The sequence below is a fragment of the Diadema antillarum genome, unplaced genomic scaffold, assembly GCF_040938485.1.
Source record: "Diadema antillarum isolate AM-2024a unplaced genomic scaffold, OU_Dant_1.0 seq00000113_RagTag, whole genome shotgun sequence".
In the NCBI taxonomy this organism is placed as follows: domain Eukaryota; kingdom Metazoa; phylum Echinodermata; class Echinoidea; order Diadematoida; family Diadematidae; genus Diadema; species Diadema antillarum.
Genome location: NW_027271197.1, coordinates 22,399 through 39,823, shown reverse-complemented (window position 1 = coordinate 39,823; position 17,425 = coordinate 22,399). Strand labels below are relative to the sequence as shown.

The 17,425-nt window shown below is 40.5% G+C and overlaps 1 protein-coding gene across 1 annotated transcript; it reads right to left on the bottom strand.

The window, feature by feature from the left end:
* Positions 1 to 1,278: 1,278 nt before the first annotated feature.
* On the bottom strand, positions 1,279 to 9,056 carry LOC139727047 (F-box/LRR-repeat protein 6-like). The gene is made up of 10 exons (XM_071638028.1): positions 8,878 to 9,056; positions 8,153 to 8,533; positions 7,500 to 7,692; positions 6,794 to 6,925; positions 5,474 to 5,596; positions 4,052 to 4,216; positions 3,129 to 3,320; positions 2,323 to 2,406; positions 1,859 to 2,004; positions 1,279 to 1,405 (listed from the first exon to the last, which is right to left on the bottom strand). Exons 1-10 carry the CDS (start codon positions 9,054 to 9,056, stop codon positions 1,279 to 1,281), a joined length of 1,722 nt encoding a protein of 573 aa, XP_071494129.1.
* Positions 9,057 to 17,425: the final 8,369 nt, after the last annotated feature.

Sequence of the window (17,425 nt, the reverse complement as noted above, 5' to 3'; positions counted from 1 at the left end):
CACTTCCAGATGTTACACCGACTGTAGCGGCAGAATGTACAAAGTTTATGATCGTCCATTATAATAGGAGTGGTACCCCTTCCTGAGTAATTATAGGATAGGCACCCCTGGGGCCCTTACCTACCCCACAGTGGTCAGTTTGCAAGATAAGCATTCTGCTAGGCCACACTCCACTCCTTCTCCCTGGCCATATTATACAAACACTTACGTGGCAAAGCTCAGATGCTGACCACGACCACATGAAGACAAAGAGAGCATCCCAAAGCCAAGTCAAGTCATGAAAAGTTTATTGAAAGTCCAGAGTATCAAACAATTGTGAACCAGTCACAAACATATGCCGCCACTCACACTATCACAGATGTAGGAAGTACACACGCTTGTACACAACCATACGAGTTACGTACACTGTACATCTTCACATGAACTTGCTTTTCTGTACACCGACGAAATAAACGAACAGTTTGTTCAGCAGAATTTAAAGTACTGCGGATTTGGATTCATGATAATTTGTGCATTCCAAATGACGATACCCGACTTATGTAGACTGTTTGTCAGAGAAGCTACACCGACCCTCCACAGTGAGGACCATGGTAAATTGGTCAGACTTTCTTTCCACAACTGTCGTGTGGACATAGGGTTGTAGTAAGATAAGTGTCAATTGGAATTTTGATAGCTGCACCATAAAATCTTACTCCACTTAGAAATACGTCTGAACATGGCTGTAGATATGTTGATCAATGCAAGAATGTTCACACAGGCATCTCTTCTTTACTACCCAATTTGTTTAGACATTTGTAGGAAAAGTTTTAAAAAGGTCCAGCGGACATTTTGTTTTTGGAGGAGAAGCGTGGAGTACCACAGAATTGCCCCCCCCCCTCCTATTTTTGTCCCTCAAAGTGAGATGCAGCCCCTCCCCATATGGAGAGTGGTCCAGCCCCTTTCCTGGAAGAGAGATAAGAAAAACCTAACCAGCTTGGATGTTGTCTTGGTCCCTCACTCTGTTGTACCAGGCATCCAAGCTTGACATGGTGTCTTATCTTCTCGTTTATTTTTCAGACACGCCCCCTCCCCGGGCAAGTGCAAAACCCTAATGCCACCCTAACCCTAACCCTCAGTCCCTGGATAAAATAAGGACGGAGCAATCATCCTAGGAGCAAATGTTATGTCACTGGTCATACTACCATCCTTTCCAGACAAGTAATCCGTATTCTGGATTAAAAGCGGGGTATGAGAGGGATACAAGGGGGCCAAACATGAACCAATCCTCATCTCTTACTGCTACGATAGTTCCTTCCTCAGTTCTCTTAGCTCCTTTCCCTTGTACCATCGTTTGGTGCCACGAGGAAGCGATCGGCAAGACGTCAACTTCAAGCACGTCAGATTTGAACAGCCTTCCAGGAGTAACCTGTATTTTGGAGAAAAATAAATGTCCGAATGATTTGTTGATATATAAAAATAAATTGGTCATTAAATATTAATTAAATTACAATGACGATTTCAAAGCATTGTCAACTTTGGATTATTATGGTCTAATCAATCAGTCTTGCGTTTTCTCTAAAACACAACCACATTGAATGTGCTGTCTCAAGTTAGTATCTCCACTTTCAAGATTGAACATTTGACACATATAAAATGCATGCACAACGTCTCCCACACAAAGGATAAAGTTGTCTGTCTTTCTTTTCAATGGCGTCTGACATATTCAGCACCCGTTTGAGGATTTGAATGGGTCAAATCAAATGGGTCAATAAAACCACATACCAAGAACACAATGAGGAGCCCTTGTGACATGGGGGATAACATCACAAAGCCTTAATCCTGAGGTCCCTGTTTACCACCCCTCCATCCATCAGCTCACCTGACTGAATCCGGTGATGCATTGGTGCCACTCAGGTCCAGCGTCCTGAGCGCATCGCTGGTGGACAGACTCTGGATGGCAACGTCCAGCGATGCCCCCTGATACGTGTTCCAGGACAAGTCCACCTCCACCAGACTGTGGCTCCACTGCACACAGAGGAATATTGATACAAACATCATCGTTATTTCCACCATCATCACTCAACATCATTATCATCATCGTTATCATCAACTTCACCATCATCTTCATTATCATCAACAACATACAGCACCCCTACTACTACTACAACTAAAGACAATAGCAACAAGATTAAACAACTACAAATATCTTGCTAATTTAAGTGTAAAAGACAGCAAAGAAACATTAAGTTTTAATATCATCTTTCAACCACTGTCCGATTCAGAACCAATTCAAAGTAGGAAAATTTTCAGTCGATGGAACAGGTATAAAATATTTTCTTGCACCTTAGCAATGATATTCTCCACACCAGACTTAAGCAGTGTGCACCTGGCCATGTAGAGCTGCTCCAGATTCTCGATAGGCAAGTTCTGTTCAGGAAAACGAAGCCAAATACATGAAATTGGTAAACAGCCTCACATACTTCAGCAAACGACAAACTCTTTAACAAGCCTGATGGTTGCCAGGATACAGACTATTGCCCGGATGCAGGAGCTAGCATTAGTTCTGGGCCCCATTTCATAAAACTTGTCAGTGACAAGTTGTCATAAGCTACTGAAATCCTTCCATCTGATTGGCTAAGAGCAATTTGTTAGCAAATTTGCATATGTAATTGCTTATGGAGTATTATTTGTGAGGGTATTCTTATTCATAACAAAATTTGTGTTTCTTGTTGACACAGAGTAAGTTGAATTATCCTTTTTTTTTGCCTCAAATCCTTGTAAAAATATAGCACCTTGACTAATATTCTATCCATCCCTAGAATGGTAAATAAATTAGCAAACAAACAAACAGGTAAAAAAAAAGAATAACACTTTTAGCTGAGATGATATTACACATCACATACAAATATCAATGCTTGTAGACAGTGTGACACATGAATTTAACGAAGGTTTTAGAATAGCTTGTCCTCTCATGATGAAGATTGGGGAAAAAAGATAAATTAGAAAGAGTAGAAAGTACACTTCTATAGTCAAAGTAGCATAGATATTCATAATCAAGTTGTGCAATAATAATATTATATGAGCGCCTTCTGCCGAGCATATCATGTGAAGCAAGGTTCCTGGCCAGGCCTGGATGAAATCCTACCCACCTCTACCGCACCTGCCGTGATCAGGGCACATCCCCGAAGGTCTAGAAGCTGGACCTTGGCTGACTTGCGGAGCACGCGAACGAGGAAGTCGTCATTGGTGCCGAGGTTGGTCGGGAGTACGACCTGGCAGGCGACGTCATCGGCCACGGCTAGACTCAGCTCCTTCAAGTGGAGGAAACCCGGTGCTGCTTCCTAAGAAGAAAAAAAAAGAAATTAAAGAAAATACTTACACAGATGCAAACAAAGCAGAAAATTTTTTCAAGTTTTGATCAGGTATGATGCCACACAAAAACCACACTCAAATGAAACAAAATACATCGGTTGTATGTAAGCAATCACCTAAGCAACCTTCATACAAATAACAACTAGTTATTATCAAATTGTCATCATGGAATACACTTTTCATTGTCCTACTGGTTTCAGATCCAATTTGGGTAATGTGGTAACATTTGAAATTCTTCCAACAGCAGTGGGGCAAGTTTCATATTCTTGAAAACGACTACGCCAAAAATTGAAACCTGACAATTTAATTCATTTCATCATTCAGACAAAAAGACTGATGTCACATTGATCTAGAATTATGCCTGGGAATCAAATTTCCACAGAAAATAAATATGGTAATGTATTGTCCTTAATATGTTACAGGCTTGTATATCGATCTGAAGAAGAATCATACAGATAAGCCGAGAAAGATAAACTGAGTACCTCTATTAACAAACTGTAGTGACAAAGAGGCCACTATTGCAGTTATGTGATCTTTTGGGGTGCCTATTTAATAATATATTACGTAACCATCTGACCTTCCAAATGTTACGACTTTGCATAATAATAGAATACTTCTCATCAACGAGCCTAAATTCATGGAATCTAGACTTGTTGATGAGGTGCACTCTCCCGCGAGATCTTTGGAATCATATCGCTACCTTTGTTTTGGCCGATGCATTGGACGCCTGCACCCTCGTTCCGGCCAGTCGCAAAATTTCTAGGAGTGGGCAGCCGGTTTGCATGTGCTCAACAGGAAGTGAGAGACATTCCACGGTCACTCTACAATTGGACATGTCAAGAAGTCGCAGGTTTCCACAGTAAGACTGAAAAAGAGAGATCGAAATATCAAGCACAATATCTAAAGCATGATCTTGAATGTGATAAATTACACGTACAACATTTACAAATGAGGTGTGAGTTTTCTTCAGTTTGACTGTAGTGTGTGCAAATGAAACTTGTAAGATCAAAACTGCTGATCGATCTACATCTTAAACAAACAAGTCAGAAAAGGGAAACAAGCAGGAATCACACCTGTCATCTACTGATAGATGTACTGCTAGATGTACTGTTAGATGTACTGCTAGCTGTAGATTAGCAGTCTTACAATCTTACAATCTTACAATCTTACAAATTTCATTTGTAGAGAGGGCAGATGGATTGAAGAAAACTCATACCTCATATCTTCATCCCTCTGCTTAATAATCTATTGCTAACATTTACATAATTAGCCTAAGGGTCACAAGCAAAGTAAGTCAAAGCAGAGCACATTTTGCATGAAGGTCTTTTAAGATCTGTGTTTGTGATGATTATGTACTTGTGAGCTCATAGAAAGCTATGTAATGATATATTACATAACAATCTAATCTCACAAGGTTTATGGCCTTATTCAAACATTTGCTGGTCTGCAAAGTGTGTTCCATGAAATACTACTTCTACTGAACAAGTTGTTTGCATCAACCAGCAAATTGCTAGGTTCACCCATCGGCGGTCAGTGTCAAATGTATAATAAATTAACCTCTTTACATAGATCTCCAATCATTGATTGACTTTTTTTCATCAAATGCCGACAACAGATTTCAGCACAGGTTACGAAAATCAGACGTGAGTCCCAAGACCCTTGTAGTGGGGCTTACTTTTTGCTTCAGGCTAAACTTTATCCTAGGTGACAATGTTCTAAAGAAGAAAGAGGAGGAGGAGGAGGAGGAGGAAGAGGAGGCGGAGGAGGAGGTAGGAGGAGGAGGAGGGAGAGGAGGCGGAGGAGGAGGAGGAGGAGGCGGAGGAGGAGGAGGAAGAGGAGGCGGAGGAGGAGGAGGTGGAGGCGGAGGAGGAGGAGGAGGAGGAGGACGAGGAGAATAGCCTGGAGTTGCCCACGGCAACCACTGCTAACTACACATCTCTGCTTCTCAGGTCAAACTGGGCAGTGGAGCTGCACAGTGACAAGGCCTCCCAATGAACTCAAGACAGAGTTGATGAATGTAACAACTCAAGAAACGTGATCCAAAAGGCGCTTGCAAATGCACCTTGATAGTGGGTACTGAAACGCGTTTCAAACATGGGAGAGTTGATAGAAGTAGTCTTACTTTGATGGAGTTCAAGAGGCTAACTGAGCTGCTGATTGTACATCCCGCCAACTGGAACTCTTCTATCTTGCCACCTGCCTCCTTCAGAAGATCTCGGATGTTGGGAGAGGACGCCAGAGAATTCTGCAATGAGGATAAAAGAGACCCAAACATAAGTATATTAAAACTCTGTGTATGTCTGTCATCTTCCTTCATGAACAAACACACACACACACACTTTTATTTTCTACAATATTTACTCAATTTTATTCAAATGATACATTAGACATTAATTCAATGAATTGTTGCCATCTAGGATTTTTTTAAAAAGAGCATAATTTGGTCATAATGAATACAAATATTCCCTTTCCTGCATACTATTAGGTCACAATAGAAATAGAAATTGAAAATTAAGCATTGAAATACATACCATTTCATTTCATTCAGTTATTCAGTCATTTATTAATCTATCAATTTATCTATTTAGTCATGCATTTAATGAATCGATTATCTGATTAACAGAAACACATACACACACACACACACACACACACACCCTATATACATGCACAGAAACCATAGAATGTGTCAAGCCCTATAACAGGTAATCCACACTATAAAAGGATAAGATTAACACTTCTGAAAGTGACGAGTACCCTGCAAAGAGAGCAATGAACAATGAACAAAAGGAAACACTGACATACTACAAACATACACAAATACACACATACATAATTGTACATACATACATACATACATACACACACACATACATACATACATACATACATACATAAATACATACAAAGTTATAAGTGTTTCTGTACAGAGTGAATAAATACCACATACTAGTATACATTACGCACAGGCTCCAACCCCAAGCATTCCTAGAACAGGAGATTCTCCCGCCTGGGCCCCCAAACAAACTGGAGATTGTAATAGCATGAACATAATCCTAGGCCCAACATGCTCACAATTTGTGCACATCACAATGCCAAAATCCCTTGCAGCTATGGACCAGAGTCCTCTTACGAAAAAGGGCTTTGGAAGCTCTAGGGCTACAAACACTCTCTGCTGTTATCTTTCACCTCTATTTTTGAACATTTTTTTTTTTTTTTGAACAGGGAGAAAGCTAAATTGAAAGTGGAAGAAAATACATCTTTAGCAGGAGACATCATACAGCTAGAGCCGGAGAAATTCCTCCTCCAGCAGGAGGGTGGGAGATTTTGAGAAAATGGCCTCAAACTGGGAGATTTCTAGCCAAAAGTGGAAGAGTTGTAGTCTGTGATTACTTACATGGCAGGGGATTCGACTGTCATTGTATGACACAGCTAAACTCACCCCTGTGAAGCCCAGATCCAGTTGCCGTAGATCGTGGCAGCTATCTTTGATGGCGGTGAGAGATCGACAAGTCAGCTTGCCACATCCCTGGAGACAGAGGTGGCGAATGTTGGGACACTCCTCAACCAGATTCTGTGCCACACGTGTCAAGTCAAGACAATACAAAAAAAAATCATGATTTGTATTTTTACAATACTTTCAAAAGAGTAATATATTGATGAACTTGAGAAATGACTCTTTCACCCTCTTTGTAAAAGCTTAAGTAAAAGCTAAACTAATGTAAATAAAAAAAAATGATAACAAATCACTCAAACAAATCATCTCATTACCTGAACATTGCAAAACTTGCTACATGTTTAGATGCTTATTTTTCCAAATTCGTATATTTTATGGAAACTATTTTCTTCAAGTTAAAAGGAAGGGGGTGAAATTAGTTTCGGGGGGGGGGGGGGGGGGGAGGGCTGGATTAGATGGCACAAGCTGTTGAGACAATCAAATCTATTGTTATTTCATCTTTTCCATTGTAGATCAACTGCAGAATCAACTTAGACTTGATATGATATTACACCTGAGTGAATTTGCAAACTTACACTAAAAAGACTTTTCAGACAAACTCAATTAATCCGCTCTGCAAATTATGGCCAACTACACAGGAGGTTTGAAGGGCTCTTTCCTGTTTTCAAATGACTGCATGATAGTGGCTCACCATCAGGCCACTGTCAGTCAGTTTAGTCCACTGGCCAAGGTTGATAGTGGTCAGCTGAGATGAGAAGCGGTTAGCGGTCAGCCACGCCAGCGTGGCATCTGTTGCCTTGATTCGACCATTGTCCAGATCGACATCGCGCCACAGGACAGGCGACCTGGCAGCTTCTCTCCACAGCCGACACACCCTGGAAGCTCTGGGGGGGAAAAAAAGGGTAGAAACCAATCAAAGGTCAGCCAGAGGTGAAAGGTCATACAAGAAAAGTGTCCTGATGTTTTGTTTCGTTTTTTTGTTTGTACACGTTCTACATGAGATAGAGCTTGAAATAGAGAGTATGTCATTCCATCATCTGTATTATGGAGTCCCATCAACACAGATCACATCATTATCATATCATTATCAGTGGTAGCAGTATCATCACCTTTTATCATCCTCATCATTACTGTCATTGAATACCATTAGTATTATTGGTATTGTACCATACATCTCATTACCATTCTCAGCAGCAATGATCAAATATTAGCAAGACACCACTTACAATGCTTTTCCAAAACACATGTACAGCTACCACACTACTGCCCCTTGCCTCTCGCATCACACACATCCATAAGAGGATGGCATCCGGCTCAACTCTCTTCCACAGCCACATCACCCACCTGCACAGAAGAGGGACCACTCCCACCTTCCTGACAGCGAACATCAGGATTCTCTGGAGAGCCACGAGTGGCAGCCTCTGACCCCAAGGGTCATCCCCGTCAGCCACGCCCGAGGAGGTTCCTGCCTCACCATTGATGCCTCCCGTCAGGAATGACCTTTGTGCTGTCCGTTTCTTTTTTGTCTCACTTCCATTTGACAGTTTAGTCTTTGTCCGTGAAGTCTTTTTGGTCCGTTCACGCTTATCCTTCTTCTTCTTTTTTTCCACAGCAAGTTTGGATGGTGACTCTTTGCTCTTCTTGGTTCTTTTATTACTGTTTACTTTTGTTTTCCTCTTGCGCTTGGCTGAATGTGATGCTCTGTGGAGATCCTCACTGTATTCACTTTGGAATAAAATCAAAACAAGAATAACCATGCTTACTAAATGCCAGATAAAAATATCACTTGTTTTGAACACTCGAGCATTGCTGTATTCTGCCCATCTCTGCTCTGCTGATGTCACATTTCCTTCACACTTAATCACTTGTGTGAATGCAAGCCAAAACAAGGCTATCAAGTAAAAATTTTCTAAACAGAATTCTATTTTGTTGACAAGCACTATAAAGTATATGCACAGCTTGCAATACTGAAACAATACCTCGGGCAGAAAGGTAGTACACGTAACTTGTAACCACTGGATGCAAACAGATGTTTCACGCTGGAGTGACTCATCTGCAATAAAACTCACCTGTCAGAACTTCTGGGCATATCTTCCACCATGGTCTTGAGGGACTTGCCTGGTTCGTAGTCTGAATCGTCGTCATCATCGGCTTCATCTGGCCATTCATCACCAGCTCGGGGAGTGAAAGAAAAGAGCATGTTTCTGCTCGGGAGGCCAAATATCCCCTTGGGCACAGACCGCGGCATGATGGCAGTCAGTCAGCAGACCCTGTTGTTGTCTGTCCTACAAACTCACTGGCCAACATCAACGACACGATGCTGCACTGAAGAAGCAAGTTCATAAACAATTATTAATTACAGCGTCATTTCCATGGCATTATTGCATTAAAATTATGTAATTTTGATGTAGATTCTAAGTGGTAAGAAAAAATATATGCTTGCATTGTTTCATTATAACTTTATTGCTTTTCATGGATAAAAAGCTCCACTGCACACTGTAAAATGCTGACTTCCGCCACATGACAGGTAAACTTTAAATCAAATGACCTTCTCTTGTAGTTTCGGCAGCTACAATTATAGTGCGAGATTCAACAAACACATAAATACGCGTGTGGGACTACGACAAAATCTATATGGCAACTAGAACTAGCAACTTATCGAAAACTACGGACGTCTATCATATTACATAAAAGTGCCACCAATTATGATATCGAATACTCATGATGTGGTTGTTTCGGCCGTTGTTTCTTAATGAGGACTTACTAGATCCGGGCATAAAGAAGCACAGGTTCAAAGAAATCAGAGTTTGCGTGGGAAGATGATCTTCGTGTGCACGTATGGATCTTGTTTTCGAGCGCAGCGACGAGTGAACATTGCGCAACGCATGGCAATCATAGAAGGATTATAGGGGGTGGGGGGTGGGGGAGGTGGCGGGATGGGTGTGAGCTTGAAGCAACGGCTTAGCTTCCGAAGGTTTTTTGTTGTTGTTGTTTTTTTTTGTTTTGTTTTTTTTTGGGGGGGGGGGTTTAGGGAAATGGTAACGGAAAATGTTACCCCCCCCCCCCCCCCACCCCCCGGCACTTGCTGGATCCACTTAAAAACCTGTTTGGAGATCGTGGAGCCGGGGTGCCTCATACAAACGCCGGGAAATGTACAAAATGCTTACCCAATCCGAGCGGGAAATGTTCACTTCAACGGTGTTACGTGGTCTACCAAAGAAAGGTCGATGAACTCGATGTCTGAGTATCAATAGGCCTACCGGCGCATGAACCATGAGGAATATGAAAATATGTTGTATGTATTAAAAGTGTGTTTGTAGGCCTACTGTTTGTTTGTTTTTTTTCTGTTTTAATGAAATGAGATTCTGAACAAAGTGATGTAAATGTAAGTTTATACCGTTGAGTAGGCCTATATTACGTAACGACTTTAATAGAATGTGCGCATACTCCTTTCACCTTCCTATTTCATCCATCATCCATTTCAAACGTAATGTAAGAGCCAGTCATTTAATCACTAACCATGTCAATATCTTATGGTCATCTTAGAATATCCACATAGGCTTACTCTCTTTTCACCTCGCTGTTTCATGCAACACCAATTCCACTCGTTAAGTAAGAAGCAAATAATGATAACAGGCTCTGTAAATCAATTGTATTGAATGTGATTTTACTCCGTAACCAACAAATGTTTTATGATATCCCAATCGATGTACAAAATCGTTAATTTTTTGTTGTATATTCATAAACACAACGAATTAAAGAATAAAGGTAAAGAACAGACACGCAGTCAATTTCGAATCAAGTACAATCTATACACGAAAGAAATGTATCTAGCTATTAACCACATTCTTATAATCAATATACAGATTACATTAAGCATTGATTTGTTTTTCTTTCAAGAAGGTCTTGTGTTTATAGCCAATTTGCTAATTGAAATAATGTACAAATGATTCGCAGGAACACACACACACAATTCTCTATAAATTATCAGTCATAATTTCAATACAACACAGCAACGATTTGTACAGATAGCGAAAGGAAATAAAATTTTAAAAAAAACGAAAATAAGCAAATCAATCAATCGATTAATAAGATACCTTCCGCTCATTCTACATTTTCGATGCTCTAATTCTGCGGATGCCTCATATCACAGACAAAATTTGAAACTATTGTAAGTGTTCGTCATAAGATTCAGCATAACATGAAGATACTTTATCAGTTTACCCGATGTCTCGTCTGACTATTTCAACACTCTTTTGGTCATTTGGTCATTGGTCATTTGCTCTTTCGGTCATTTGACCATTTGCTCATTTGCTCGTTTTTGTTACCACTGTTAGTTATATCCAGCCATATTATATAAGATGTAACTCGGGAAAATTACAGTCTTCATCACACATTTTCAGAGGTAACGTATTATATACATTAATCAGTCGAACTAGTATATAATCAAAACTATACAATCAAAATAGTATCAAATATTTTTCATCCGTTGAAGATCACACATATTCTCCATTAATAGAACCCCAGTGTAATGGGGTCTAATCCTCAAGGGATTAGAGAATGGGAGGGGTGACTGGAACCATTTCGAGGGGGATATGGGATTAGAAACTAATCCATTTTTTTACTCTGAGAAACACTACTTAAACTCGCACGTTTAGGTTTGTCTTTTGCAGCACCACGTACTCGCGGGGCCACCCTTTCTTCACGATCTACCCGACTTCCTCCTTCGTCCGCGATGTCCATGCGCTTCCACCGTTGTAGGTCCTGTCTCCTCTTAGGGTTAGTGAGAAATGTTTCTGGAATATTCGTCTCTGCCAGTGTGCGCTGTAAGAGAATATCCTCATCGTTCACGGAAAACATCGTGCATCAAATCGCAAACTTTACTCCCACGAATTGAGGGTCCATTTACGACAAGCTGACCCGAAGAAGTCCAATCAATGCTATAGAATAGGTTTTCAGTTTCTGTAGAAGATGATAGGCTCGGTTGACGTAAGACTTTTGAATGTGTCGAATGATTTCAAGTTCAAGCGGATCAGGTTCCGGAGATGTTCGGGTTCAGTTTCTGTCACAGTCGGTGGTTGGTCGGGGAATCGATTTCATTTGTTAGATCACCTAAGTAATCTCCAATCTTCGGGTCAAAGGGTGGTTGTTGTTGTTGTTGTTATTTTAATTTTAAGACGTGTGTCCTGCAGTTATGAATATTTACGCCTTCGAGGGAGGGGTTACTCTTAAAAACAACACCATAGGTAGCATAGTTGGAGCGCCCTCTCACCTAGAATTTCAAGTATTGAAGACAGCTTCACTCTATAGCCATTGCCGTTGTAAAGCTCGCGATCACTATATTAGTCTTTACATTTTGCTCTACAAGGCGTTATTGTATTGCACTTCTATCATGTCTTCATTGATAACCCACATGTTATGGACAGTAACAGAATCATCTCTAATATACCTTTAATAGTTCCGCTGGTGTTTTTACATATTTCGTTTGCTTATGATTATTCTTTTCAGCTAGCTTGCCCCATAGTGTATTGAGGAGCAATTTTGATATAATTGTACGCATGCCCGGGTTCTTCTCGATTTTGTTGGTATCTAATGATACTCCTTCATGTATGATCGTAATATTTTTGAATGTAACTTTTTCTGTCGGATTCTGTCTCGACACTGGCTGGATAGCCCTACGACTCTTGCTTTATCTTCATAAAGTGTCGATGTATTCTGCAAAGAGTCCCCCTTTGCATTCTTGTTTGTCGTATTAATTTGTGTATCGATCGAAGTGCCATACTTCAGATATTTTGATATCGCAATATCCCTTTTCTACTGCCTTTTTTTTACCTCTTCTGACGCTTGCGGTCCTCGTGCGTGCATTGAGTTTGATTCATGGACTCCGCGCATGCAGCACATAGTGGGAAGGTGAGTTTGCCTGAGGATCTGTATAGGGGAGGACTGCCGGTGTATGGTACAAATCCTTGGGAGGAGTTATTTCACACTGGATCAGACCGAATATTTTCTCGAGGGGAGGACAATTTGAGCGGATGATTCGAGGGTGGCCAATGGGGTACTTTCCAAATTTGTTGATGTATGGAAAGAGAGAAGTAAAATCATAGTACAATTTTGTTTTTCACCCTGTTTTGTCTCGTCAAAAAGTGAGCATCCATCAGTCCGACCACCGAAAAAAAGAATCTCTTTCACAGCAGGATCTTCAACCTGTATGTCCCATTCGTGCTCCCAGATATAATGAACTTTGTAGCCGACACTTTGGAGGCGGAACAATTCATCTATTATATTCATTTTCATATTCATAAGTCATATTCTTTTGTCCCAAACAATACCCACAAGACAGTTATGACTCCCGAGACATATACTACTCGTGCTCTGATACCTCTGTGACTATGTTGTAGAGCGTGTATCGCGTTCATGAAATGACAGACAAAATAACGAAAAAAGCCAAGAGTATATTAATCAGCACCTATAAGGACTACCCCCTGAAACCATCCTTAAAATAATAACACTGGGTATAACATCCAAGATAACAGTATAGCAAAAAGGTCAAACACAGTACTCAACAGCGCGATGATTCCCACTTTAATACCAGGTCCATTCGCCTCTCTTTCTGCAATTCAAGGCGAGTACGAGCTCTAAGAATGGCGACACGAGGAGAGCATTGATTGCGAATATACGAGGCTCTTTCACGGTTTCGTAGACGATGAACTTGAGGATGATGCCGTTGATGGCATAAAAAAGCGCACCAAAACAGCCAAGCTTATCGCGGTGAGGGATAATCCACCATGTTGGAACCTGTTTATGCATTCAAAAATACAACGTAGAAGGCAAATCATATAAATAGTGCCGTCATTAAATAGGCCTACATTCAATTGGCGATAGTACAGAGCAGTGTTTACGTATTATTTTTGAAATCTCCTTGATGGAAGTAGTATTCAATTACACACCATGGCGAGATGATCGTGAAATCGACTAAAATCAAACGAAACGAAAATAAAAATCAGGTTTCATCAAAATCGAATAAGATGCCACAAAGCAAGTTGAATTGTAGTTCTTCAAACGTTTTTATCTTAACGCAACCACTTGACGTGACGAACACACAGCCCTCTTATTGGCTTATATGCCTATACACAGAATAATCTTTAAATCAACTTGTTTATTCAATATTGATATTGTCGCAACGCCCTCCAAAGAATCACCATCGTCAACTCAATTCAATTCAATTTTATTCGACACAAAATAAATCAAAAGTATAGTACATTATGTATACAACATAAAAACAAAAGTAATGCGTATATGCACGGGATAAGAAATTCATGCCGGGACCCCTTTGAAGCATCTAGTGCTTGTTGTTGGGGTCCAAAATAAGATTATACAAAGTGCAGTCGTTAGATGGCATATTGTGCAAAAATGGGGGGAAAAGGAAAAAAAAACACACACAAAAAAAACCTTATTAACCCTACACTATACACACACACCATGTTCTCATCACACACGCAGCGCATACCCAACACACTTATTCAGTAGCAATGTCAGGATCAGAGAAGTGAAGAGAAGAAGAAATTTGGTATCAAGCAGTCTACTCAGTCATGGATAACAGTTTCTTAAAAGTATGCTGTTTGAATAATGTTCTGAAACGAGAAAGTGTAGTGCTGGACTTGAGATCGTCAGGTGCAAAAGATGCACTTTTTAAATTTATAGTCAAAAAGAGAATACAGAATATTCAGTGATGATTTGTTTGCTTGTTATTGGTATCCATGATCTGCTACGGTAACAATTCAGAGCGGCGAACAGCCGATTTGGTAGTGTAGCCTGCTCGCCAGCCGCAGGCACCGGGCGAATTGCCACTCGGACACCAATGTACCATTTTTGGCAGCCAGTGAAAACTGGGCGGTCGCCGCCGAAATTTCTCAGCGGCGACCGAGCAAGATTATAATGCCCCTAAAATCAAAGGGGCCCGGTCGGTCACCGGTCGGTGTTCGGCTGACAAATGACGAAGATCATGACACTCAATTTGCATACATAATGTGGTTGCGACTTACATTTCAATAAACTACTGTTAATAAAACAATTTGTAATTACTATTTGCATATCGGTCATGAACATCATTTTGCATAAATGAATATTTATGGCCGCTGAAAACTTGATAGTCAGCGCAGTTGCAACAGAATTATAAGTCCGACAAAAACAGTGTGTATCCTAACAACTGCTGTATTAATCTTGCATCTCAGGCGCTAAAAGAATGCGAAACATGTAGGGAAAAAAAGATTAAAATGACCTACAAACGCAAACAAAACGAAACACCCACACACACTCACACTCACACCCACGCACACTTTCACACACACACACACACACACACACACACACACACACACACACATATGGAAAAATCATATTCCATCCTTTCATTTCTACCTGCTGTGGGTTCTATGAAAGTGAAATAAAAAAAAATTGACCCAACTCTTAACACTGACAGACGAGTTCGTGGTCGACAATGCTGACACCAAAACACCATGATATATTGAATGTTCGTGAAAAAGAAACTCAGCTTACCGAATTAAAAGAGACGAGAAGGTTAGCTGCAAAATGTTGAGATTCTCCCACTAAAATGTCAGCAGCTCGTGAAAAAATAGAAACACGTCCGTCCACTTCACAGGGCTCGGGAGAGAGACTGTAACTATAGGAGTATCGACCTTAATGATACTCTCCTGTTCCCACTATCCCATAATACTCATCTTCTGATCATACCCAAGCTTTCCTGCCCACCCCTTCTCAAAGAGACTTTATTCAAAAACTTAACGCAAAAACTGACCATGAATGGTAAGAAGAGTAGAGAGGGGTGGAGTAGGGAGAGAGAGAGACAAAAGGACCAGAGAGAGAGAAGGAAGGGGGAGGGAGGGAGGGGAAACTTTACAAAGCATTTTGATAGGATGTCGTATTCTGGATCTTTGTACGGCATCACAAAGGTGGTAAACTCCAGGGTAACGTAAAACACTAACCATCTTTTCAAACGACTTCAGTCAGAGCTAAATCCGCTATTCGAGCAAGGTACCATTACCTCCTTTGTTTCATTAACTCATTCAACCTCCAAATCCTCCTTGATGGTCACGTTATGCTGACCAGCTTATAGTTTCGGAGATTAATTCATCCCATGGATGGTCAAAAGCTACAGGCCTATACATTGCGTACCCACAGCTAATTGTATATCTCAAGGCGATGAATACATTCCAGCTATCTGCCTTTGCAATCTCTACAGTTTACAATGTACTATAGTTGCTCTACCCACTTTACACCAGCATGCAAGTGTGACATATTGTTTGTGGATTCCAAGTTCTTGCATCGAGGATGAATGAGTATTGATAGTCATGTTATTTACAATAGACCATTACAGCACCAAACAAACCGTATCCTTGCGCACCGTGACGTTAATATACTTCTTCGAAAGGAATATGTCCCCAAATCATGCATATCAAAGCTTATTATTCCAGACTTTGATAGATCATAACAAAGCTGATAAAATAATTAGAAGTTGCATCTTTATAGTTTGTTTGTTTGTTTGTTTGTTTGTTTGTTTGTTTGTTTGTTTGTTTGTTTGTTTGTTTGTTTTTGCTATCCATCTTTCTGTTTGGTGAGGCCATGCACTATACATCTGTTGTGATGATGTGCTCATGCAACCAATCACTACGTGAACATTCGAGCTGACAAATTGAAAATATAATAATCATAAAAATGATGACCAGAGTTACGTAGATAATGTAATAAACGTTAAAAAAATTGCACAATGGTGCATAGAGTCAGTCTATATAGGTCCTACATTATGTCCTTTATAGCAAGGCCACCTATGGTGAAAATCTGTCATAAAGGTTTTTCAAGAAGGTATACCAAAATGTGAAATTCCGCATCTACCCCCTTAATTGGGCATTCCCTCATCTGACGCAGTGAACTTAGAAAACTACTTTCACAAAGGTGCCTACTTAGGCCTACTAATATAGCACTGTATTTGCTCTATCACTAACACCCCTCCCCCCCCCCCCCCTTGATTCTGTATTTTTCTTTACACAATCTCTTGCATTTGGGGATTTTCACCCTTGCCCCCCTTCCCGGGCTAATATATTGTTGCCCCTTCAAACAAAGTGGGATTCTATTACCTATCTGCTACGGGTACGTTTCCGTGGCAGATAGCATCACGCATTGGAAATAGCACACAAGCACTGAATAACCTCTCGCGGTCCCTGATTTTGGCCTCAGTAAGACAGATTTCCACAATATTGGAACGGTGAAATTGGGAAAGACGAGAATTCGACAAACGCGTTCAAAACGTAATGGTTTATATTCAGGGACGTGGTGATAACTCTCACCTTATATGATAACCTATGCTCATAATAATAGGCCCACTATTCACTGCAAGATCACCGTGATGTTAGCGCTGTATAAATAGAATAGATTACATTGTAGGCCTATCTTGTAGCTGGTATATATTAGTACACAACCGAGCATTCCTACCAGAGTACTTGTCGTTGCCTAGGAAACTCGCACAGCCATAGCAGTGTTTGTTGAACGTTGTCAAAAACTATTGTTAGTTGTGCAAACTAGGAAACACAGATGCAGAGTTAT